Source organism: Purpureocillium lilacinum, assembly GCF_023168085.1.
Source record: "Purpureocillium lilacinum CBS 284.36 DNA, scaffold_6, whole genome shotgun sequence".
Taxonomy (NCBI): domain Eukaryota; kingdom Fungi; phylum Ascomycota; class Sordariomycetes; order Hypocreales; family Ophiocordycipitaceae; genus Purpureocillium; species Purpureocillium lilacinum.
The window spans coordinates 2,402,368-2,427,337 of record NW_027072116.1 but is presented as its reverse complement, the minus strand read 5'-3'; the positions used below and the strand labels follow the sequence as shown (position 1 = coordinate 2,427,337).

The following is a 24,970-nucleotide window of genomic DNA, read 5'->3' as shown; positions in this document are numbered from 1 at the left end:
ACCTCACTTCACCTCACCTGAGCGCCGACCAACGACGTGTGACGTCTCTCAACTTAGACTCACTCACCTCCATCATTCACGCCTTACCCGCCAACCCACCCCGGGCGCCCTCACTCATCCTCCCCGCCACAGCGCCCGGCACCACCATGGCAGACATGGACACCGACTCGGAAGAGGCAATGACAAAGGAGGAGCTCCAAGCCGAGGAGCCGCCGCCGCCGCCGCCGCCGCCCGCAGGAAATGCAGCATCATCATCAGCCTCAGCACCAGCACAGCAGAATGCCTGTAAGTTCACCCACCCCATCTACCCTCCGTGCAAAAGAGTGGAAGCCGACACTCACATGCCGCCCCCAGTCGCCGTGCTCATGGGCCCCAAACCCAAGAAACCTCCACCCAAACCCAAGACGCCGCGCATGTCGCACCCCAACCCGTTCAAGGACCGCATGGCGCTGGGCGCGTACCTCTCTGACCCGGCGTCCTTCCCCGCCTCGTCGCCCGTCATCTACCACAACGCGGACTTCGTGGCCCTGCGCGACAAGTTCCCCAAGGCGACGGTGCACGCGCTGCTGCTGCCGCGCTCGCCCGCCGTCAACCTCCTGCACCCGTTTGACGCGCTCGCGGACCCGACGTTCCTGCGCGAGGTGCAGGAAGAGGTGGCGCGCCTGCGGAAACTGGTCGCGGGGGAGCTGCGGCGGAGGTTGGGCAGGTTTAGCAGGGCGGATAAGGCGCGCGAGGCGGTCCTCAACGGGGAGGTGGATGTGACCCCGGCGGCGGGTGGTGGTGGGGCCGGTGGTGGTGATGGCGGAGATGGAGGAGGAGGAGGAGGAGGAGGAGGAGGAGGAGGCAGAGCAGCAGGAGGAGGGGGAGGAGCAGAGACGGAGCTCCCGCAGGGCCGTGATTGGGAAGCCGAGGTGCTCGTGGGCGTGCACGCCGTGCCGAGCATGCGGCACCTGCACATCCACGTGCTGTCGCGCGACATGCACTCGCCCGCGCTCAAGCACCGCAAGCACTACAACTCGTTCAACACGCCCTTCCTCGTCGACGTGGCCGACTTGCCGCTGGCCGAGGGCGACCCGCGCCGCGACCCCAAGGAGGCGGCGTTCCTGCGCCGCGACCTCGTGTGCTGGCGCTGCGGGCGCAACTACAAGAACCACTTCAAGGAGCTCAAGGAGCACCTCGAGGAGGAGTTTGAGGCGTGGAAGAAGGAGTGAAGCCACGTGGGTGAGTGAGTGAGTGACTGAGTGGTGGCGAGAATAGGTTCGCCTGGCACGAAGAGGGCGACGGGATCTTGGGAGCGAGAGAGAGACACGCAGCGTCCCCGTGCTGTTCCGCATTGCTACAATGCCTCTTCGTTTTTGATACCAAAAATCATCATCAGACAACAGGGGCAGCGCATAATAGTACACGAGGCGTAAAGTGACATCCGGCGCAACCCAATCAGCGCCGACCAAGGAAAAGAGCCCCGTCCCAAAATCCCATATCCGGTTGTTCCTCGAAGCCGCCTGCGATGCGCTCAAACAACTGTTGCTAAGCCCGTTCTCGCGGTCCGATGTCGTTTTCGTCTCGTAACGCCGCTGCCGTTCCGCACTGGCGTTGGTGCGGCAGAGAGACGGAGACGAGAGGCCGCGGTGTCGCACCGTCATTCGCTTGGGGGCGTGGCGAGCGTTTACTCGTCTTCTTCTTGTTCCTCGGATCCGGAGCCCTGCACACAGAGGAAAGAGAAAAAAAGCCATCAGCGAAACATGTTCTTGATCCCCGCGATCCAGGGCGACGGCGGTTGTTGGGCACCGACCTCTCCGGATTCCACGTCCATCTTCTCGTCTTGCTCGTCGTCGTCGACCTCGTCACCTTCTGCGGCGTTCTCGTTCAGCGTCTCTTCTTCGTTTGACGGCTCGGCGACCGGAGCGTCGTCGGACTCACCCTCGGCCTTGTCGGATGCGGTCTCTTCCTCTGCGTCCGCAGCGGCGGCGGCGCCCGACTCCTCGGGCGTCTCGCTCGCGGAGCCGGCAGACTTTCGACCACGGCCCCGCGCGCCGCGCTTGCTGGTCGAGGCGGTCACGTCGGCGTCGGACTTGCGAGCGGCGCCGCGCCGTCCAGCCGCCGTCTTGGGCGTGGGCGTCGCGTTTCCGTTGGTCGTCGCCTCCGCTGCGGCAGTCTTCTTTCCACTGCCCGGGGGCCGGCCACGCGGACGGCCGGTGCCAGTCGAAGGCTTAGCAGCCTTGGTAGCCGTCGCCGCCTTCTTCTTGCCGCTGCCGGGAGGGCGACCGCGCGGGCGGCCGGTGGGCACGTAGGCCTTCTTCACGCCACTGCCGCTGCCCTTTGGCCGACCGCGGCCACGACGGGGAGGCTCAGCGGTGGCGGAGGCGGCGGCCGCTGCGGCAGCCTTTGCGTCTTCCTTGGTGCGCGCCATGGCTGATGCTGTGTGGGAAGTACGTTGGTGGTGCTGGTGGTGCGGCTTTGCTGGGGGTGGTGCGGCAAGGACGCGCGCGGCGCGCACACACACGCGCGGGTCTGGGAGGAATTGAGGAAGGGGTCCCTGGCGCAAGTTGCACAGCTAACTGAGTAAACGGTGGAAGAAAACGAAACGGGGCCGCTGCGACGAAAGGGAACACGATGGAAAAGGATTGCAAAACCGATGGGAGAAACAACAAGGAGGATGAGGAAAGAGGAGTTCGTTTGACAGAAGAAACGACGGGCTATCAAGCAATCAATCACCTACGGCGGGAAACGCGTAAACGAGCTTGGGGGGCGGTGGTCCAGCTCTGGCGCGTCAGGGCGGGGGACAAAATTCACTGGAACGGTGGAGAGCTGCGTTCGTGAGATGTGATGACGGGGTATTTCCTTCAGGCGGTAGGTGTGCTTTAACTCTGTTAGTGCGTTGTTACCGCGCAATTCGCTCGACTCGATACGGCAACACACTGTCTCTGGCTCTCGCCGGCAGACCCACATCAGCTCACTTCCATGCTGTCTGAGGTGTCTCAATGCCGTGCGCGCCCGCTTAGCTAATCCAATGGCGCACGGCACGGGCTGGCAGTGGAGGCGGACCAGGGGACAAAAGCATCCCCTGTAACAATGACCGCTGCGACCGCTGGCGGCCCCTGCGCTTCCCCCCGGCAACAACGGCCTCACCCCACGCCAAAGTAAACAAAGCCCTTGTCCGACATCAAATCTCCACCACGACTTCCCGGCTGCCCGGCTCGCTCATGTATCGCAATCTTCGCAAGCGGCTTCGCGATAGTGTCCAGGACATCAACGAGACCCTGCTGGAAATGGCCCTCGACGCGCGGCTCATGCCCTCGTCCTCGACCTCGTCTGCCTCGGGCCTCGTAGCGTCGTCCGCCTCGACGCCGTCGCTGCGCTCTCGCGATGCGTCGACGCCCGTGCCCGCCAGGATGGACGGCGGCGGAAACGTAAGGGTCGTCGTGCGCGTGCGCGCGTTCCTGCAAAGGGGTATGTCGCTTCGTGCGTTGCTGCCGGTGGCATAGCTCAGGCTGCTGACAACAAGGACCCAAACAGAGATCGAAAAGGCTACGAGATGCCTCATCGACATGGACCCCATCACCCAGGTCACGACTCTCAAGGCCCCCGAGATTCCCGGCACGCCCAATGGCAAGCAGAGCCTGCGCGGCAAGGTCATCGACGACAAGCAGTTCACCTTTGACAACTCCTTCTGGAGCCACGACGTCAAGGACACCCACTATGCCCACCAGGAGGACGTCTACAATAGCCTAGGCGAGGAGTTTCTCGACCACAACTTCGAGGGCTACCACACCTGCATCTTCGCCTACGGCCAGACCGGCTCCGGCAAGAGCTACACCATGATGGGCACGCCCGAGCAGCCGGGCCTGATCCCCCGCACATGTGAGGACCTCTTTGAGCGCATCGAGGCGGCGCAGAACGAAGACTCCAACGTCGCCTACAACGTGCGCGTCTCGTACTTTGAGGTCTACAACGAGCACGTCAGGGACCTGCTCGTGCCCATGGTACCCAGCTCGGCGCCACACTACCTCAAGATCCGCGAGTCGCCTACCGAGGGCCCCTACGTCAAGGACCTGACCGAGGTGCCCGTCCGCAGCATCAACGAAATCATGCGCTACATGAAGCTGGGCGACTCTTCGCGGACGACGGCGAGCACCAAAATGAACGACACTAGCAGTCGAAGCCATGCAGTCTTCACCATCATGCTGCGCCAGATCCACCACGACATGGAGACGGACGAGACGACGGAGCGGAGCTCGCGCATCCGCCTCGTCGATCTGGCGGGCAGTGAGAGGGCCAAGTCGACCGAGGCCACCGGCGCGCGACTCCGCGAGGGTAGCAACATCAACAAGTCGCTCACCACCCTCGGCCGCGTCATCGCCGCCCTCGCGGACCCGAAGCAGCTGCGCTCCGGCAAGCGCAAGGACGTCGTACCGTACCGCGACTCCATTCTGACGTGGCTCCTCAAGGACTCACTCGGCGGAAACAGCAAGACGGCCATGATTGCGTGCATCGCCCCGTCCGACTACGAAGAGACTCTCTCGACGCTGCGGTACGCCGACCAGGCCAAGCGGATCCGCACGCGCGCCGTCGTCAACCAGGACCACATCTCCACCGCCGAGAGAGACGCCCAGATCGCGGCCATGGCCGAGGAGATTCGCCTGCTGCAGGTGTCGGTGTCGGACTCGCGGCAGCGCGAGAAGAACGCCAAGGAGGCCGAGGAGAAGCTGGAGGAGTACCAGCAGCGCGTGGCACAGATGCAGCGCATGATGGAGGAGCGCAGCATGGTGGCCGAGAGCAAGATCAAGAAGCTGCAGACGGAGAACGAGGCCCTCAAGCTGCACCTCAAGCTCGCCATCGACAGCCTCAAGAACCCGATCCCCGCTGTCACCATCAGGTCCGCGCCCGACGGCGGGGACCACTTCCTAGGTGTCGGGGCCGAGAACAAGGCCGCGTACAAGGAGAACAGCGGCGTCAACAACGACGGCGACGAGGCAGAGTACGACGACGACTACGGCTACGACTCGGACAGCACGGCCGCCGGCGACGAGCTGCAGGAGGAGATGCAGCGCTACCTCACCGACATGGGCAATCTGCGCAAGCTCATCGGCGGGGACCTGTCGCGGTTCAAGGACGACGCGAGCGTGCGGATGCCCCTCGGGACGCGCAAGAACGTGTAAGAGGCGCGCCGCGCCGCACGGGGTGTTACGCGATGGGATGGGATGGGATCTACGCAACTGGTGTAGACGGGGCTGACATGAGTGACGCGAGCTTTTACTTTGACAGACTGACGACGGATTGCAAGCGCTGGAGTTGGGGTGCATGGACGAACCACCACTTGCTTTGGGCTACGTACCATAGATAGGGCCTCTTTTGTAAAAAAAAAAATGTAGTGCTATTCGCACAGATAAACTTGTCCAACCGTTCATGGGAAATGGGTACGGCCAAGCTAGGTCGTGTCATCTCAGCCAAATCGCCGATCACTTCCACCATTGTGTTGTTGGCGTCGACGAGCTTGAACCAGTTGTTCTCCCACTGATGAGCCACGCTGCCATATGCCTCCTTGGCTGTGGTTTTCGAGCTCTCTTGGTCCACTGTTGTCGCAATCTCCCTGTTCTCCTTTGTCATGGCATCCCATGACGTGGTCATCACCTTTTTCTGTTTCTGTATCGACTTGGTAATGGCTTCGTCCATGTATTTCTGGAGGATACGGGTGACGATAAGTCTAGCAGCACAGATATTCCGCACCAATTTGACATTTTTCTGGCGAAACGCGTGCCGCCCAGCTCGTGGCACATAAATAAGGTGGGAGGGGAGCCTGGGCCCGTCGCGGGAGTTCCCCGTAAGTATATCAGATAGCAGCAACGGAGGCAACGACAGCAGCAACGGCAACCGGCGGCGCGCCGCTGCCGTCCCATGCCCAGATAGATGAGGAGCGTCCATGCGACTAGACTTCCCTTTTTGTGCGAATAGAACTCCTCTCTATAGATGAGCTTTTCCTCAGGAATAAATACATGTAGCTGATCACTTCAGATCAGCAGCCAAGCCGCCAGGTTGATGGCCATGGAGAGCCAGACATTTCTCCTCCGGACATCCGGAAGAGAGGGGAGAGAGAAAACAAATGGCACATGCATGAACAGGTGATGCCGGACATTTCTCCTCCGGTCCGGATATCCGGGAGTAGGGAGAGAAGGAATATGAATGGCATGACGAGTGTATGCCCCGTGGTCGATTTAGAGTTGTTCTGCGGCGGAGAAAAGACCAACGCTGTTGTGTGTTCCCGTCCCGTGGTGTACAATTTGCGTGTATTATGTATGTGAAAACTCCTCGACTCCTCCCAATGCCCGTCCGTGTAGAACTCCAGGCTGGTGGCTCCAACTCCGTGTACTTGCCTAATTAGGCAGCCCCAAGACAAATCCCAAGCGCAGCCCAAAACACCATCCACGATTCCCATCCCAGGCCTGTTCCCACTATGCGACTGTCCTTTCTGCCATCCCACGACTCGTTCAGCCGTCCCATAACTCTGTCGGACCCGGTGCCACGACTCTTCCGGAAAACCCACGACTCCCGCAAACCATGCGACAACACCTCCACCCAATCAACAAATCCTGCCAGAATCAATCCCATGACGCCCCCCAAACATGCCCAAAACTCGGTTCAACCATCCCGAACTTCTTTTCATCATTCTGTTTCCCGGGAGGAGTGACGAGACAACGAGGAGGACCGGCAACTCCAAACCTGCAAGGGCGGACGAAATGTGTCTGGTATGGCCGCCAGGGGAGATGCCAAAGCCTTAGGTGCTCTCGTTGTCGTCGGTCTCCATGCCCAGCACATCCAGGTCGACGACTTCGTGCAGCGGGATGGAAGCGAGGCAGGACAATATAAGGGGCAGGTTGTACGCCACGGCCCGAGTCAAGTCGCTGGCCATCAGAGGGGCACCGCGCAGGAACAAGTAGTCGTCGAAGAGTACGTCGTGCCCGCCCGCGAGGAGATTCTCGTAGGTGCGGTGCGAGTGGCGGTCGAGGAAAGCATGTACCTCGTCGTCAGAGAAGGGGACCCATTCGCTGATGGCGCCGTATATGGGAAGCACCGCGTCGAGGTCGAGGTTGTCGGAGATGCCATCGCCGTTGATTTGATAACCGCCGTCGCTGAAGACTGCCTCGGCCACGTGCCCCATCTCGGCTTCGGCGAAGTTGTAGTCGTCGTCCACGTGCTGGCCCAGCTCGAAGGCGTAGACGTCATCGTTCATGTGCTGGTCCATCTCGACGACGAGGGTCTCATCTTCAGACTCCCAAGTCAAGGGATATTCAAAGCCCTCCATCGGGTCGACGTCGCCGAAGAGCTGAGTTTCGTCGAAGTTGTTGGGGCCGTCGAGACGGCGCCATGAAGGGAGGGACAGGTCCAGCAAGTTCGGGTGCCAAAAGAGGACCTCCTCGTTGAGCCTGTTGGGTGCCACCATCCGGCCGCTGAAATACTCCCGACACCATTCTTGCGCATCAGGAATGACGCGGAGCATGTCATCGTAGGTGTTTCCCGCGTTGAGGTAGTCGAGCAGAATGGTCAGGCCGTCGAGGTATTTTTCCGAGTACTCGTCGTCTAGCTTCGTGGCCAGCGCCTGGTCCCTCTGGACTTCGGCAGACTCGCCGGAAAAGCTGTCGGACGTGACTCGAGGCATGATGAGAGTGTGTTGCGACGTGACGGCTTGTGTTGGGTGAGACGGGACGGGACAGGACAAGCTGTTGATGGTGGTGGTGATGATGATGATGATGTGATGATGATGTTGTTGGTGTTGTTGTTGTTGTTGTGGTTGTGAGCGGTGCGTTATGAGCCCGATGAGATGGGCAGGTGTGCAGTGGCAGCAGAGTGGTTATGTAAAAGGTTGAGTTGTGAGGCGATGTTCGCAGAGACGAGACGAATTTTGTAGTGTGCAGAGAAGAAAACGCAGGCAGACAGAACAGGAGGAGCGAGGCCGCGTTTTATACCACGCAGGCCAGGCCCCAAGGCTCCTACGTTTGTTGAGTTTCTTGTCAGGAAAACCATCCAGAAAATCCGTGTAGGCGCATTGTCGCAAGAGTGTCGTGTTGTCTACCGTCAGTGCTTAGTAGCGCTGGTAATATGCTTTGCGAGACGTGCAACTGAAATGTACGCGTGGCCCTGACGACGGCGGCAGTCAATCAGTTGCAATCTGGAGGATAGTGGCAAGGCACAGTTTGTCTTCCTTTCATGGCTCCCATTCCAAGCGTTTCTGGTGTTCCTGTCGTGTCTGCCGTGCTTGTCGTGCCCGTCATGCCTGTCGTGTGAGACGTAGCAACGGCGACGCACGCCCAGCACCAAGGCAGGCGCTCCGACATCCTCTTTTGCTAAAGACATGAGCACGCTAACATCAATATTGTAAATTCATCGAGAAAGTGTACCATTTCTAGGTTTAAGTGCCGGGCGTCTTTAGTTTCCATACTACAAAAGCAATCAAAGGCACCCAAAGGCCATCTGCAAGTCCATGATGACTTCCCACGCACGCACCCAAGATAGAGCTCCATGGCCAAAATTGAACCACCAAACTCCAAGTATTTTACGGATTGGCCAACAAACAGTGCCTTTACACGATTCACTCTGACGGGGGCAGGGAGACATAGTGTCATGGAAGCCAGGCTCGACATCTACGCAGCTCGGCGGCGCATGAGAGGTGGCATGTCTTCGCTCTGGTATTCTACCTCATTGGCATGTAGGATTCGGCCAACACTGGCTCGAGAGGTACTCGACTTCTACATCTGGCGACGTTAGGCTCACGACCCGGCGTCGATGCCCTCCTCAAAGGAATCGATTCAGCCCCAGTGCATGGCTGTAAGCCCGACGCTCCGGTGGGCGGACGGCTTTCAAGCTAGAATTACAGCTGAAGAAAGCATTTTTTGTGCACGGAATAGGCGCGGTGGCCCTTTTGACCAAAAATTTGGGCATAGTTGGCGTTGCGGCAAGGACGAGGGTTGATAGTCCGCATATACGACACAAACAATGCTCGTGGTCGGCGTTGCCAACAGTTTCTTGGCATCAACGAACGGGGAGACATCTGGGCTTCGATTGCACGGGACATCGCGAATCCACGATCGTGTTTCGGCCCATCAGGCTCTTTTGTAGCCTCCATCGTATACGTCGCCGCGGCAGCTACAAGGTTGTGCATATCTCATGCGCCAGACACCCCGAGAAGCTGCATAGCCAGCCCGAAGACGTTGGAGGCGCAACGCTTCTGCATCGGCTCGATCGTTGGGTCTGCACTCGAACGCAGGCCATAGACGGCGTTGGCATCGACACGCCAAGGGCGCATTCGTGCCTCCGCGGGCCCGCGGGAATCAGCACTCCGTGTCGATGTCGACTTCTCTCAATTGACTCAGACCGAGAGCTGCTGGCGAGGGGGCCAACACGTCCGTTCCATGCCTCGAGGTGCATGGTGGACAATTGGGTTCTTTAGCTGCATGCTGACAGCTGTGGTGTTTGGCCTCGCCGCTGGTCAAGGCCGGATCGAGCTCATGTCGTGCTTCCAGGGGTCGTGGTTCTGAAACACGGGAAGCTTTCATGGACGAAGTGGATGGAAACGGGTGGTTGGAGCTCGGCGGTGGTGGGGCGAAGGGCAGTGGGGTATGGGTGTGGGTGCCGCCGCTGCACTGTGGCGTGCCGGAGGCGGCGTCGGGTCGCTGTAGCGGCGAGAAGGGCACTGGACGCTTCCATCCAGGGATGTCGCGGCCGCAATCGGAGGCGGCGTGACGCAAACGCAGGGCCATTGCCGGCTCAACAGCCAACCACGCAGCCAACCCCGCCATAACTTTTGCCCGAGAGAATTAACCCCTCCATAAGGTATCCCGCCCCCCCACGCTCCCAAGCTTGGGCTTGAGAAACTCGACTCCGCCAACTATTTCTCCATCCTCTCGCACTGCCATTGACGTCTGAAAATCACAGCAAAAATGGCTCCTCAACAGTATGTGCCTCTGCCGGCAATGGTGTTTATGTGTGTGAAGCCTGGCTGACCCAATTGACCCCCCGCCGCAGGACTGTTCTCATGCTGGGTGCTGGGTTCGTGACCCGCCCTACGCTCGACATTCTCACGGCCGCGGGCATTCCCGTCACCGTTGGTAAGTCGAGCTACCTCGATTCGCGCGAGGCCACTGGAGCTCACCGTATTGCGTCTCAGCCTGCCGCACGCTCGAGTCGGCCAAGAGCCTGTCCGCCGGCGTCAAGAACGCCACGCCCATCTCCCTCGACGTGACCGACGACAAGGCGCTCGACGCCGAGGTGGCCAAGCACGACCTCGTCATCAGCCTGATCCCCTACACCTTCCACGCGACCGTCATCAAGTCGGCCATCCGCCAGAAGAAGAATGTCGTCACCACCAGCTACGTCTCCCCCGCCATGATGGAGCTGGACCAGGCGGCCAAGGACGCCGGCATCACCGTCATGAACGAGATTGGCCTCGACCCGGGCATCGACCACCTGTACGCCGTCAAGACCATTGACGAGGTCCACCGCGCCGGCGGCAAGATCCTGTCCTTCCTGTCCTACTGCGGTGGCCTGCCCGCCCCCGAGGCCTCGGACAACCCGCTCGGCTACAAGTTCTCGTGGTCCTCGCGCGGCGTGCTGCTGGCCCTGAGGAACGCGGCCAAGATCTACCAGGGCGGCAAGATTGTCGACATCGCCTCCAAGGACCTCATGGGCACCGCCAAGCCCTACTTCATCTATCCGGGCTACGCCTTCGTCGCCTACCCCAACCGCGACTCGACGCCGTACAAGGAGCGCTACAACATCCCCGAGGCGCAGACCATCATCCGCGGCACCATGCGGTACCAGGGCTTCCCGCAGTTCATCCGCGTGCTGGTCGAGACGGGCTTCCTCGAGGACACGCCCAACGACGTGCTGAGCAAGCCCGTGGCGTGGAAGGAGGCCACCAAGGCCATCATCGGCGCGTCGTCGTCGAGCGCCAGCGACCTCGAGGCGGCCGTCGTGGCCAAGTCGACGTTCGACTCGGAGGAGGACAAGCAGCGCATCCTCAGCGGCCTGCGGTGGATCGGCATCTTCTCGGACGAGAAGATCACGCCGCGCGGCAACCCGCTCGACACGCTGTGCGCCGAGCTGGAGAAGAAGATGCAGTTCGAGGAGGGCGAGCGCGACATGGTGATGCTGCAGCACAAGTTTGAGATTGAGCACAAGGACGGCTCGCACGAGACGCGCACCTCGACGCTGGTCGAGTACGGCGACCCCAAGGGCTACTCGGCCATGGCCAAGCTGGTCGGCCTGCCCTGCGCCGTCGCCGTCCAGCAGGTGCTCGACGGCACCCTGTCGGAGAAGGGTGTCCTGGCCCCCATGACGCCCAAGATCAACAACCCCATCATGAAGGAGCTCAAGGAGAAGTACGGCGTCGAGATGAAGGAGAAGACTATTGTGTAAAAGGGGGCTCACGTGCCTGGCTTGGTAAAACACCACGGATATGACATGGTGGTGGGGTGAACATGAAGTATGAAAATGCACGAGACAGAGTATGATAGACAAAAATTGGACCTTGTGATGGAGCTGTCGACTGCGGCGTCCCAGCAGACGACACGCGATGAGTTGGCACTACGTGCAGTGCAGACCAGGTTGAAATGGCTCGAGTCGTGACGAAACACTGGCAGAAGAGCGATCGACGGCGTTTCGTGTGCGCCAGACCGGGAAGCCCCAAACAGGCATGCCCGTCAATCAGCGCGTGTCAACGACGCAACTGGCAATCTCCTGCAGCAGCGGCGGCTCGGCGGCAGGACCGTCGCCGGAGCCCTCGCGCGTCTGAGGGCCGGCTTTACTGGTTTCACGTCGCCGCCGTACCTTGTCTGGGCGCAAGGTCTTGCTACAGGCCTTTCCCACTAGAGCAGATATGTGCTTCTTTCTCGAGTTAGGATACAATCATTGTGTAGCAAGGCCTGGCCTCAACAGAGTGAGGGTGAGGTTGGGTAACAAGTAGCATCCAATCTGCAGGGCGATGCCGTTGCAGCCGTCGTGGGGGGCTGTGCTGCAGGTGACGGCCTGTCGAACGCCCCTGTCCGGCAGCCTGCACGTCAAACGTCGTGACGGCGGTCGGCTCTCCCCTGTTCCCATCCACTACCTAGGCGAGGGAAGGGAGCTGCACGACGGGGGAGGGTTGCAGTGCCATCGAACGTCTTGGGGTCGCTGTTGCATGCATGCAGCTTATTAGGATGTGTGATGACGATGGTTGGCGCATCCTCAGAGACGAAGGGCCGGCCGCTGTTCCCTGTATTTACCTACGTGTCAGCAACAGACAGACTGTCTTTGGATGGGCTTCCAATTGGGTGTTTGTTGGACTGTTGGAGATTGAGATTGGATTTTTGGAGGCTGCGCGGGCAGCAGCTGAAGCCAAGAGAGGTGACGCAACAAAACCTTGGAAGGGGGGGATGGGATGGGATACCCCGGCCTGGCAGTGGGGATTGGTGCGGTCCTCGATGGAATTTGGCGCCGGCGGCTGGCGGGAGGGACCACAGGCAGTTCAGGGGCACGCACTCCCGAGTCGGGCTCTTCCCGTCTCGCTCCATCGCTGAGGGTTTGGTGGCCAGCCTGGGCTTGTGTGGCGCCGAGGGGCCAGAGGGGCTCATCAGAGGGGAAGGGGAGGGGTCAGAGCTTCAGCTGCCGCCGCCCATCAAGTGCGGTGCCCTGGCCTGCCTGAGGTGCAGCAGTGCGTGCAGACCCGAGGGGGCTGACAGGAAAGGCGGCGCTCTCAGGTGCCGACTGCCAGTCCCGAGTTGAGCTCCCATTTGCTAGGGCTGCCCTATGTACCTTTCTGTCCGCGTATGGCAGCCGCCGGGATTTGAAAGGAGTGCCTGTTGAAAGGCGCGAACGGGAGAGTGATGGATGCAAGTACCCCGCCATCCCTGACCACCGACACCACCACCACCACCGTCCATCCATCCATCCATCCATCCTCCTTTGTGCTTGCTTCGTGCGCACCGCCGACGTCCCAACCTCCCTTCTTTCTACCTTCCCGTCCGTCCCTCGACACAGTCGCGGAAACGGGGACCAGACAGGGGAGCAAGAGCGTGGGCGGCCAGGGTTGGGTGGACGGCGGGCACCATGGATGGACAGATGGGGAACCAGGACCTCGCAGAAAAGGTGGTGTGACGGGCGGACGGCCCATGCCAACCCTTGAATGCGAGACCAGAGATGGTCGCAGCATGGCGCGTAGATGGCTGCAGGCCAGCCTGTCAGTGGCCGAGGGCTGTCGAGCGCATAAAATTAGAGCCCTGATTCCTGCTGCCAACGGCGACTTGCAAGATGCGGAGCGGATGCGGACCGGGCCAGCCAAGCCCAAGCAGTCGAGGACGAGGGTCCTCGTGCATGGCACGAACCAGGGTCCATGACGGTGTCGCCGCTCCGGGGGGGCCAGCCACAGGCCGTGAATGGGCCGCACTCGCGCTCGTCTTTTTGAACGTTGATCCGACTTAATTCACCACACTCGGTCGCGCGACGAATTGGCAGCCTAAGCACGCACGGGGTTGGCGCCAGGAGTGGATATCGTAGCGCCTCTGGCCCAGCCCCCCTCTCGGTCAGCATAAGAGCTCTTGCGTGCCGCTTATCAAGACTCTCATCTTGCGTGAATCATATAGCGCCTCGGATATGATGCTCGGCGTCAAGTCGCCGCCGATCATGCCTTGTCAACATCGCCTGTGTGGGTGTCTGAGCTGGAGCCCACGTTGGTTCTGCGACGCCCGCTTGGCAGAAACGACTTGTCCATCGAAGCATGGCATTGTACAGTACTGTGCCGTACAAGACATGCCGTGGAGTATGCGCCCACAGACGTGCTGTAGATGGAGACGGGCAACGACTCGGCTTATTGCGGGGTTGCATCTGCGGGTTGCACCACAGCCGATCGCTGACCGCTGGGGGAGGCTGGACCACCGGCCACCCTTCTTTTTCCTGGCCCTTTTTCGTGTTATCCGTACCTTACAGGGCCCCTTTGAGGGTGGATGGCCCCTTTGGTCGATGGCTGCGAGCACTGCAGTCGTTGTTAACGGCGGCGGCGGCGGCGGTAGCAGCGGCATGGAGCGGATTCGCGACGTCGGCCCCCTTCCATGGGCTGGCTTGCCTGGCTCCCTCACGCTCGCGCTCCGGCGTCTCCGCTCATCGACAGAGCTAGGGCCGTGGAATCGGCCGCTCATCAACCCAAAGCAGCGGTGGTCGAGCGCAGCGGCGAGACGAGGCGAGGCGAGGCCTTTGCGGCATCAAGGCATGAGGGGGACGAAGACATGTGGTTGGGCTCGAGGCGCCTTGGGGCTGCGGTCGAAAGCGGGGCCCCCTCGAGCGACGTTCAATGGAAGGCGGCGTCGTAGCGCCGACATCTGCGCTTGCCCGAGTTGGGCCCTCGCTGTGCCTGTGGGCGCAAGGAACGGCCCAATCAGATACGCGATCACGCTCTTCCTGATCTCCCTCTCCCGGGCGGCGGGGCCACGAGGCAGGGGTGTCAAGGGTGGCAAGGGTGTGCCGCCCCGCCCCTTCCCCGATTCGCGGCCCGCTTTGGAGCCTTGGAGGTGGCAGACTGGCAGTCGCGCCTCACGCCAGCACGGTTCCTTCTGCTTGAGAGCTTTGCCAGCTTCTGCCAGCTCCTGCTGCAGTTTCCAGGTTTGCCTGCTTTCGCCTGCTCTTCCCCCTCATCAGAGTCACCAGAGCGATGAGCAGTCGAGGGCTTCCGCTGGTTCTTATGCACACGCTTCCCTCGGCCGGCCACGCGCTACGATTCTCGATCCTCGATCCTCCAATCGTCCCTTAACCCTGATTACAGCGGGTTCTTCTCCTCATCGGGGCCAGCAACAGTCGGCACATGTCGCCACCACACATCGGGCGGCCCGTCCCATCAGAAAAGGGTCCCCCCCGTTGGCCCCTTGTCCAAGACGATTCCTGAAGGCTGTATCACGTTGTGAGCCAGACAATCAATCAAGCTCTCGACGCCGCCTCACTCATCAGCTACAGGCTGCCGGTGTATGGGTATGGGCAGCTGTCCATCGTCGGGCCGCTCTACGGCCCATGCGTTTGGACCCCGCGGTCGACAAGATGAGCCAATTCGAATGCATACCATCCATCGACGGAGACAATGCGAGGCCTCGGGAACTGCGAGCGTCTGCTCCGCCTCCGTTCCCATTCGCCTCTGTACGAGTGGTGCACGGGTTTGTCTCCCGCGGACATGATGAGGTCGCTTCCGCCGCCCCCGGCCCGGTACCTATTCCGAGCCGAAAATGCAGTCCCTGTTCTTCCCGGGCAGCATCACCCATCCAGCCCAGTTTGGGCTCGGGGCCCTTCGACTCCAGGATTTATCTGTCAGACGTGGCGTGAATGATGGATGCGGCCACTCTATCTCTTACGGGCACCAGCAACATTCGCGGCCCCCAATGCCACTTGGCTGCCACAAAGCTCCATGCACTGTAACACAAGATGCAAACACTCAAATCCACATACGTAGCCTGGTCTCCCCTGCATGACCTTTTTTTTTTGTTCCAAAGCAGGTTCACCGCATAAAGCCTTTGGGGTCGACATGGGGCAGGTCGGACGTTGTGATATATTTTAGGAATCTCGCAGCAACGCTGACTTGGCCACATATAAGCCTCGCCCCTTTCCTCTCGAGACGGCTCCAATTCATGCTTAGAAACCTCAATCGCGCATAGTGCTCTCTCAAGAAATGCTCGAGGGACACACGACGAGAAACCGCACAGCATCAATGTGGGTTGCACTGCCGATCTTTGCCTGGCACACCATAGAGTTGCCCGATCGCCAGGCACAGCACACAGGACCGTCTCGTCGTACCGGGAAAAGGTGGTGCGTCTGGATTCTCATGCCCAAGACCCGACTTCAGACGCAATCAAGAGCATATCCTGCTGTTGTGGCCCCGCGTCGAGGTCGCTCTCCCCCGCGACCCCCTGTCGTGCAACCTTGCGGCTGTTTCAAGACGGTTCCTGGCAGCTTGCATGCCTGTGCCAGCCGGCGCAGCATGCCTGAAGCATACTGTACGCGAGACGGCATGAAGCTGTGTGTAGCTGCGTGCGGTTTGGAACTCTCGTATCAATGGCTGGCCCGGCCGATGGCTTATGAGCGTCACCTCGGGCCGTGGCAACACAGAGGCGCCGAGAGCACGTCTAGTGAGGCCGCGGTGAAAGCTGTGCTCCAGTGCGGTGAGCCTCTCGACGCCGAAACTGGGCCCCATCAGTGACACTGGGGATCCTGGTCCAAGATGGGCGGCGATGGAGCTGATTCTTGTCCACACCGGGTGAAGGGAGTTCGTTCCGGTCGCATCAAGCGCGGTGCATACACAGAGCGTGGGGCCTCCCTCCCCTGTACCTCAATACTCGAGCTTGCTGGTGAAACTCGCTGTCTGTAGAGTCCGCAGATTTGAAATGTTCCGGCAGTTGAACTGTCGAAGCTGGGGACTTGCCGGTGATCGAGTGAGGTCATTATGGACTTCGCAGCCGATGTGAACACTGCCTTTCTGCCAATACCTGACAAGCAAGGCGATCCTGCAGCCACCAACAGCTCCTCAGGCTCCTGCTTAGGTTAGCCGTCAGAACGTTCAGAATCGTAGGGCTTAGACGAAGTTCCTATCCCGCGCAAATGTCGAAAGACCGTCCAACAAGGCGTCGACGAGATGTCTCGCATTAGCTCGAGTGAACGAACACCCCTTGTTCCCCCCTCCCAAGCCCCCACGCTAGATAGCTGCTAGTCATGGACGCTGAGGGAAGCCAAGAGGCTGCCCGGTGATGGGGACCCACGCGGTCGCATATCGGGCCTGGAGGATTTTCTTCGCTGTCCTGCCCACGCGGCATCGCCGTTGGACGACATGGCAATGGGAGCGGCCAGCACGAAATGCCCCTGCCGGAGCGATGCCAGGTGTGCACAGCTTTTTGCCGTGGGTGGTGCTTTTCTGCCCGATCATGCGGGGGCTTTGCGCTCGTCACACCGTGTCGGCGTGCTCGTCACATCCATGGATGGCGGTCACCTGGGTATGGAGAGGCGGGGCTTCCTTGATACATGAGGGCTCGGGATTATTGCGGTGCCAATGGAGTAATGATGGATGGCTTGCGCCGTGTGCGAGGATATTGTTGTTGTTTGATGCTCGTGTAAGCTGGGGCCCTTGGCGACTGCAACTGGCTCCGCAAGGACGCTTCGCCGGGCTCCGGTTCTGAGGGCTCGGTGTGTGGACGTCCGCTGCTTTCTCCCGAACTTGTAAGTGTTTGTGCACCAGCGCTCATGTGAAGCATACGTACCTCGTAGACGGTGACGATGGACCGTGAGCACGGCCCGACTAGACCATGCCTGACCTTGCGCGCTCAGGTATCCCACCACCACCACGCCTACGGCCCACGACGGAACATGGCTGGCCCTTGTACATTCTGCCCTCGCGGTTGCGCCTGGAGGTGTCGCCAGACACGGAAGGTGAGCGTCTCCAACGACATGTATTGGATGGGCGCGTCGGCAGAGCGTGGGCCGGCAGCCCTCTTCCGATCGACCTTTGCCACTCAGACGCTTTTGTCAGTCGTCAGGCATTCCCAAGACGGCTCTATCAAGTCCATTGACTTTGAGCAGCCCTCGCCAGAGAGGATGCGACGGGGGTCCAAAGCATGAGCCATGAAGTCGTCACATCAGGCCTCGTTCCAACCCCAAGGCCAAAAACACAACCATAACCTCCATGGCCACCACCACCATCGCCTTGACCCCAGTCTTTGCCGTCGCTTTGTCAACGTCCCGGCCATTGATACCCATCCAGAACCAAGGGTATCGCGTTCAGCTCGCCAGGAGCGGTGACGAACTAGGTCCAAAAAGGGAATACAGCTCGACCGTGGCGGGAAGGGGGGGGCATGCTAGATTGCCAGCTAGCTCTGAGGTTCGGAGCTCGCAGCTCGATCAGGGACGGCCGGATGGCTGGTCCGCGCGGGCCGGGGATGCGGACTTGATGGGAACGGGGGCATGATGAGGGGAAGCACAGGTAGCGTGCTGGAGGGGTTCAAGGGTAGTTAGGTTGCTGCCCGCAGAAACCCGTCGACGGCCCGCTCGATCCGCGCACCTCCATCACCAAGAAAACGGACCTGTCGTGTGTTGTTTTTCTTGGTGATCGCCCTCCAATCCTTGTTATCCCTGTTGGTGCTGGCTCGCCGCGTCCTTCTTCGGGCTTCACAGCGAGGGATCTGCCAGATGAGCACAAAAGCCAGCGATCAAGGATCTTTCTTCGCGGCAATCCCTTGGACGGCACATTGGAGGCGACGCTTGCCAAAGCCATACGAGGCAGCGGTAGTTCGTCTCTCAAGGCCCAACACGCGGGGACGAGATCGCACCAGGAGAAGGGCACAGCCGTATACGTATCTGAGGTTCGCGTGAGGCATCTTCAGCTCACCGCCGCCCTTTCCTTCACCTCATCACACCTTGAAGGATGGCTGGGCAGCTTTTACATGCCATAGGTCGGGGAAGAACACTCACCCGCTCTGCCTCCCCCCATCCACAGTTGGGAGATTGCGGGGAATCAACATCTTTGAGCCGGGGGGGTTCGGTCGCGATGCAAGCCATCTTCCTCCCCGTCACACCTGCATAGACAGCGGGGGATGGCATGGGTGGCCCATCGCTCCCTTCCTTCACCGGCGCCCACTGCCGCCTTTCGCGCGAATCCCCATCTTCACCGGCCCCCAGCTGGCAGAACGCTCTCTTGTTTTCCTTGCAGACAAACACAGGCTTGCTTTTTTTGCGTCTTGTTTTCCTTTTTCACTCTTTATTCAACAACAAGTTGTTTTTCCTCACCCTGCCTGCTGGGTGTGCCCGTCTTTCCCGTGTACCGGCAAGCCGGATATTGCGACTGGCTCATCTGTCCATTGTCTCGCCGCGTGTCTCGATGTGCCCGCTCTGCCGGCGGGGTGTGTGTGCGAGTGAGTGAGTGGCTTGAGTGAGTCAAGTGAGTGTGTGTAATGAGACTTTCATGATCGCGCTTGGCTGGGCTGAGCGCCACAAGCAAGCAAGGGAGGGGGAGAAAACATGACATTCTACGAACGGGCGATGGGAAAACTGATTTGCATGTACGTGTACAAGTCCGCACGTATCTTGTCATGCCATCTAATCTTATCCCCCACTCACCCCCGCGACGCCGAATCGAGCTCAGCCGGCGCGTCCGCGCAATGTCTCGCCACGCGCGACACGGCACTTGCGGGGTGGACGATCAGATATCTCCAACGATCAGTGTGTTTGTGTGCGGGGAGTGTATCAGGGGGGGAAGGCCCGATACACGCGATCTCATTTGAGAATCTATCTCGTCGCGTGTGCTTGTCCTTGGTCGTGATGAGCGATGGTGATACCCTTAGCGGCGGTGACAGCGGACGGTCGGTCTAGGGTGATGGCTGTGGTGGTGGTGAGTTGTGACCAAGGCGAGCAGCAACGTTGCTCCCACGCTCCGCGCCCATCTCGTCACATCATCTCGCACGTCTCGAACCACGCGCTCACCACATCGGTCGCGTCTTACCCGTCCCCAGTCCCCTGCACCTTGGCCTCGTTCGTAGCATCCTGCCCAGATCCCTTGCTCGGCCATGTGGCTCGCTGCTCTCATTCACAGCAATGCTCCCACCACCCCGACATCATCGTCACAGCGCGAGCGCCAATTCCTCCGATCTGCAGAATCCTCCCTGGCACCCAAAGGCCGTCCTCCGGCACAGAGGACCCGCTTCGGAGGCCGGTTACTGTTGTGCCCACCCTCTCCAGAACGGGCCCGGAGAGCGGATCCGGCTGCCGTTCCGTCTTGCCCGGTGGCGGATCGCGGCGGTGGGCGTGGTCCGAGACCCGCCGTCGACGGGTGACTAGAAATGCGCCAAGGCGGGAGACTTGGAGCTTGGGCCGGTCAGTCCGCATCTTTGTCACTGCCACTGCGACTGTTACTGTCACTGCCAGTCTCTCAACGCCCCCTGTCCGTTGCCTGCACCCGTCAGAAAGGCTCATCACTGTATAGACGCAGTTCCCTGGTTGGACCGGATATCCCAGCTGGCAATATTTGGTTCCGCTCGTGCACAACGTGATGGAAGACAGTTGTGAAGCCAGCGTTCAACCACGGGAGCCGTAGCATGCGCCAAGACGTCGCAAAGCTAAGTTCACTAGGCGTTGCTAGCTGGCGCAGACATGGATCACTCCATCTCTTTAGCTTAGAGAGATGCGGCATCACCAGTGGACTTGTTCAACATACACAAAGGCACCGGGAGAGAAGGCATTCAAGACAGTTGTAAAAAGACAAAGCCGAGGCTGTCATTGATGAAAAGCTACCTATGATGTAGGGGGGTATCTCGAAGAAGTGAAGAAATGCTAGAGACTAAACTATCTAAAATTACGCTCATGTCGAGTCGTAATGATGCTGCCGGTTGACTTGAATCAACCACGTCGCTGATGCCTGCGGCCCGGGTGCGGAACAAGTCCGTGTACGCCGGCCCGTCTAATCCCATGCTTTTTGTGTCCCGCTAATGATGACCCTGATGATGACAATGACGCTTCGCTCAAACCAAAAAGCACGTGAGAGGAAAAGAAGACAAAACACACAGTGGCTCAGAGTGAGCAGAGACCTTGAGGGGCTTGCGTTGACATGTGAAGATGACGGACAGGAGGGGTGGGGATTAAAGGAAGGAAGGAAAGAAGAAATTAAGGTTTGGAGGGCGTGAGGGCCCAAGAGCACAATGAGTCCCGAGATGCTGGGGTCGCCGGCAGAAGGGACGGGATCGGAGAGTTGAAGATGGCGTTAGGGTCCGTCCGTGAGCGTCCCCGTGCGCGACGTCGACTGACACGTGCGATCGGGCGAAGGGGAGCGGCAGCGGCTCGTGAGAGGAGATCCGATCCCGTGACGCGCCAATCGTATCCGTCGGCCACCTCCACTCCAGCGACCCGTGCCTCTGGGCCGGACATGTGCGCTGTGGGGCCGGACCACCGCCTCGGCAGGGTCCCCCTCCGGTAGGACCCGGTCCGAGTGCGGAGAGCGGAGACGGCCTTTTCAGCAGCTGCCCAGCAGGTGCTTGGCGGTTCCGGCTTCTTCCACCCTTGCAGGCGTCCGCGGTGCGGATACGTCATTCCGCTTTGGTCATCCAGGCCGATTTCGCCGCGGCTGCGAAGCCGCAGACGCCAGGGTTGCGATGCCTGCGGTGGCTGTCGGGAGCCTGCTGTGCTGGAATGGGTGCATCCGGGGCGCGTTCAAACGCCGTCGGGTGTTTGGCTCCAAAGTGTGGGGTAGGTAGCAGTAGCGAGATCTGGTGGGCGGTGATCGGAGTGGTGGGTATTGGGCGTATCGCGAAATGTCTGAGTCGTGTAAGTGACTGTCTCACAGGCCAGACAATGGCGCGTTGGCGGCAAAACATACCAGGTGAAGATGGTAGTTGAAGGGGGGAAGAGGCGACGACGCCGCCTTACTCGGTCGCTTCGCTGATGGTCGTGAGGCAGACCGGCTTGTTCTTGGGGCTCTTCTTGGGGCTGCTGCGACGCGCGCGCAGGGCAGCCTGTCGCCGCCGCTCCTTCTCCTGCTTGACTTGACGGATGAACTCGCGCTGCATGGCGGCCTTCTCGCGCTCTATCCGCATCAACTCCTCCTCTGAGATCCGCGGGGGCGACTCGACGGCCGTCGCAAACGGTGAGGATACTGTGCTGGAGCTGGAGATGCTGTGCGAGTCGTCGTCGAAGGGGTCGGAGAGGAAGAGGTCGTCGTCGGACAGGAAGGAGGTGGCACGGGGTTCCTCGTGCCCAGAGTCGGATAACGATGATCTCCGCGGCCACGAGGGAAAGGCGCAGGAGGCATCGTGAGACCGCAGGTTGATGGGAGTTATGTCCATGGGCGCGGACATGGCGCTCATGGAGCTGTACGACCCGTATGAGCCGTACATCTTTGCTGATGCTGTGTCGGTGATGGAGGTAGGTGGATGGCGAGCTGGTCGAGACTTGGATGGGCGGCAAGTCGTGTCACCAGAGAGGTGGAGGATCTGAGGTTGCTGTGCTCCAGAAAATAGGGTCGGGACGGGATGCCTGGGGCGTCTGGGGTAATATACTGAGCAGCCAGGTGGCGATGACTCGGCGGTAGTGTTTCGATGACGACCCTCGGCTGGTGTCCGTCCGTCAGTTGTGTGCCGGAGCTTGTGCGGCGCGGTGCTCCCCAGCGGTAGAGTGTGCGCTTGGTCGCGAAGATTATTCGGGCAAGCGGGTCCCGGGCGGGTTGGTGCTAGTCAGGGCTCGAGCGTGCGTGGTCGCGCGAAGCTTGTGATGGCGAAACTCTACTGCTGCGTGACAGGCTTGTGAAAGACCAGGCAAGGTAGAGTGTGTCCAAAGGCTATGATGCGATGGAGGTGACGGCTAGAGGGAAATGTGACGGTGTGAAGCTCGAGGGCGGCGGCGACGAGGATAATAAGCGAACGGGCCGAAGGTTACGTGCGTGCACCAGGCTGCCATGCCAAAGGGAGGGAGACGCTGATATGGCACCAAGCATCGCGGCACATGTGTGAATCATCTGGCTGGGGCGGGAGGGAGTCTCGGGACTGACTTGAACAGGGGGGAGGGGGCGTGGCTCCTGGGCCGGGGATGGAGGACGGGGCGCCGAGGATGGGGGTGGGGGGGTGTGCGTGGAGGCGGAGAGAGAGCGAGGATGGCCAACAGTGGCGGTTGTGGTTGTGATGAGACAACGTGCCGTCGCCCCGGCGGGAAGGACGGGAGCTGGAACCCTCCACCGGCCGCCGCCTAAAGGCACAGTGGCTGTTGGGCAGGTTCCATTCGCCTGTGGTTGTTCCGTCCACTCGCCGCGGGGAGGCGGGGGGGAGGACAGGAGGAGGAGACGGGACGCCCAAAACGCCCTGCGCTCGGCCGCAGCAGCGCACCGGACACTGTACCACGCCCTGCGCGGCGACTGGGCAGCAGCCCGAGGAGGCCTGGAGGGTCGCCCGCCCAGTGAACGCCCACAGTGACCACCCGGTGACCGCCCAGTGAGGTGTCGGGACCTCGGGATGGGCCCGAGACGAGGGCCGAGGGTCGCCCCGGCTGGAAAGGCGGTGTTCTGACCGCCAAACCCGCCAGCGCGACAGGCCCCAAGCGATTGGCCGTGGGAACGCACCTCGCCTGCCTGCCTGCCAGGCGAGTCAATGACCTGTCCAGTTGCCCTGCTGGACCTGCCCAGAACAAGGCGGTGCTGTGCTTTGCAACTTACGGCAGCAAGTACAGTACCTCAGGTACTTTGCCAGCCGCTGGGGGGTTCGTAGGTACTTGCCTTACTTTTGACGCCGATGCCCTGCACCTTCCCCCAGAGTCGTTGGCCTTTCCTTGCTCCTGCGCTTTGTGTCTCTGGCGGGCTTTGTCACGTCGTCACTTTGTCACCCGTGTCACCCTGTCCCTCCATGGCTCCTTCCTTCCCCCTTCCCCCACGGGGGGTGGCGTCTGTGTTTGCTTGTGCCCGCCAGTCGCAAACAGCAGCTGCATCCGAGGCCGGGTCGGGTCCTGCCTCTTTCCACCGGGACGGTACGGAAGGAGTTGTTGAACTTGATTTGAATGCCTCTGGCAATCACTTGGCATGGCGCACACAAAGTACAGGACAGTACGGCGACAAAGTAGAGTACCCCTGCCGCGTTCATTCAGCATTTCAGCACACCACCCACCGTCTCCATGCAATGAATGAATGAATCAAAGCAGCGACACCGACAACACTACCACATCACCGACAGGCAGCAGCGGCTACCTTACGGCCACGGTGGCGGCGGCGGCGGCGGCACCGCTGGGACGAGCCAAACGCGGGAGGCAATCGCGTTTGGAGGCTTTTCCCGCCAACCAACGCGCCCCAGAGAGGGATGCGCCATGCTGAAGCATTTGCGTCCAAGCTCACGTTTACGGTGCGCGTTGGTGGCGGCCAACAATGAGGTTTGCCGTTTCTGCTATTTTTGCCTCCCATTCAACAGGGAGTGCCTGCTCGATTGACGATTGCGGCCGGGCCCTTTTGCGGCTTGATTCATGAGACGGAGGGGGGTGCGTCCTGGAGTCCTCGTCGCTCGACTCTCTTTCTTTCATTGCAACAAGCAATAAGATACAGTAATCAGGCAGGGCCCGTCCAGCAGGGCAGGCCAGCACTTTAGCCGCGCCAGACACTCGGGTCAAGAAAGCCAAGCAAGGGTGTCAGAGCGGGCAGCGCATCAGCCGCGTGCTACCCTACCCTCCCCCCCCGTTACCTTATTGCAACGATGGGCGCCCCAGCCAGCTGGTTAAAGGCCTCGAGTCCAATTTCGGCCGCCCGCGGTCTGCCTCCGCGGCTCACCGCCCCCTGGCTTCCGGAGCAGGGGAGGCCCTGCCCGCGCCGGGGGCCAATTTTGCATCTCGTCGGCAAACAAGCAACGCGATCAGAGACAGCAACAGGAAAAAGAAAGGATACAGATTCGCCCTGCGCGCCAAAGCGCGGGAGAGCCCATCCGGCGTCCCGGGTTCGCCGTGCGGCGCCAAATGAGGGTTAGCGATTGCAGATTTGTCGTTTCTTCGCTGCCATCTCCCCAGCCAGCGGCCAACCCTGAGACATGGAGGAGGCTTGCCGGTGTTGGTGTTGTTGCCTCTGTGGCCCGGCCCCGGGGCAAGAGGCGACGGGCCTTGCTCTCAAGGGATTTCCTGTTGCGGCCGTCTTTTCTTTGCGTCGTCTCAGTTGCAACACTGTAAGTGCGGTACTGTACAGTACAGTACAGTACAGTACTGTTTTGTCTGGTGGCAAACAGAGCCAGTCCGTTGACCCAAAGACACAAATGAGATGGATGGCTCGCATGCATTGTCAGTCCTGCCTGAGTCTCCGCCCGTACCACCACTCGACCCGTGTTGGTCTGGTGCCTGCTATTACGGGTTTCGGAGCATACCGTCCTGAGTTGCGCTTTACCTGCCTGCGTCCCTTCTGCATCTCTCAAACACGGTAAATTTGGGTTTTTCTTAGAAATGCATGAAAGCAGACGGTCATCAATGCGCCCGTAGTGCCGCC

At 60.5% G+C, this 24,970-nt stretch overlaps 6 protein-coding genes across 6 annotated transcripts; 3 read left to right on the top strand and 3 right to left on the bottom strand.

The window, feature by feature from the left end:
- Positions 1-146: 146 nt before the first annotated feature.
- On the top strand, positions 147-1,211 carry PLICBS_008635 (uncharacterized protein; the record flags this gene model as incomplete). The annotated part of the gene is made up of 2 exons (XM_018324910.2): positions 147-285; positions 355-1,211. The coding sequence occupies 2 exons, from the start codon at positions 147-149 to the stop codon at positions 1,209-1,211; spliced, it is 996 nt and encodes a 331-aa protein (XP_018176304.2).
- Positions 1,212-1,732: 521 nt separating this feature from the next.
- On the bottom strand, positions 1,733-2,410 carry PLICBS_008634 (uncharacterized protein; the record flags this gene model as incomplete). The annotated part of the gene is made up of 1 exon (XM_018324911.2): positions 1,733-2,410. One exon carries the CDS (start codon positions 2,408-2,410, stop codon positions 1,733-1,735), a length of 678 nt encoding a protein of 225 aa, XP_018176305.2.
- A 793-nt stretch (positions 2,411-3,203) lies between these two features.
- On the top strand, positions 3,204-5,159 carry PLICBS_008633 (kinesin; the record flags this gene model as incomplete). The annotated part of the gene is made up of 2 exons (XM_018324912.2): positions 3,204-3,450; positions 3,517-5,159. The coding sequence occupies 2 exons, from the start codon at positions 3,204-3,206 to the stop codon at positions 5,157-5,159; spliced, it is 1,890 nt and encodes a 629-aa protein (XP_018176306.1).
- Positions 5,160-6,772: 1,613 nt separating this feature from the next.
- PLICBS_008632 (uncharacterized protein) lies at positions 6,773-7,654 on the bottom strand (the record flags this gene model as incomplete). The annotated part of the gene is made up of 1 exon (XM_018324913.2): positions 6,773-7,654. The coding sequence occupies one exon, from the start codon at positions 7,652-7,654 to the stop codon at positions 6,773-6,775; it is 882 nt and encodes a 293-aa protein (XP_018176307.2).
- A 2,278-nt stretch (positions 7,655-9,932) lies between these two features.
- PLICBS_008631 (saccharopine dehydrogenase [NADP(+), L-glutamate-forming]) lies at positions 9,933-11,409 on the top strand (the record flags this gene model as incomplete). Its single annotated transcript, XM_018324915.1, has 3 exons — positions 9,933-9,946; positions 10,018-10,100; positions 10,160-11,409. The coding sequence occupies 3 exons, from the start codon at positions 9,933-9,935 to the stop codon at positions 11,407-11,409; spliced, it is 1,347 nt and encodes a 448-aa protein (XP_018176309.1).
- A 9,989-nt stretch (positions 11,410-21,398) lies between these two features.
- Positions 21,399-21,869, bottom strand: PLICBS_008630 (uncharacterized protein; the record flags this gene model as incomplete). Its single annotated transcript, XM_065601427.1, has 1 exon — positions 21,399-21,869. The coding sequence occupies one exon, from the start codon at positions 21,867-21,869 to the stop codon at positions 21,399-21,401; it is 471 nt and encodes a 156-aa protein (XP_065457499.1).
- Between the last annotated feature and the right edge of the window lie 3,101 nt (positions 21,870-24,970).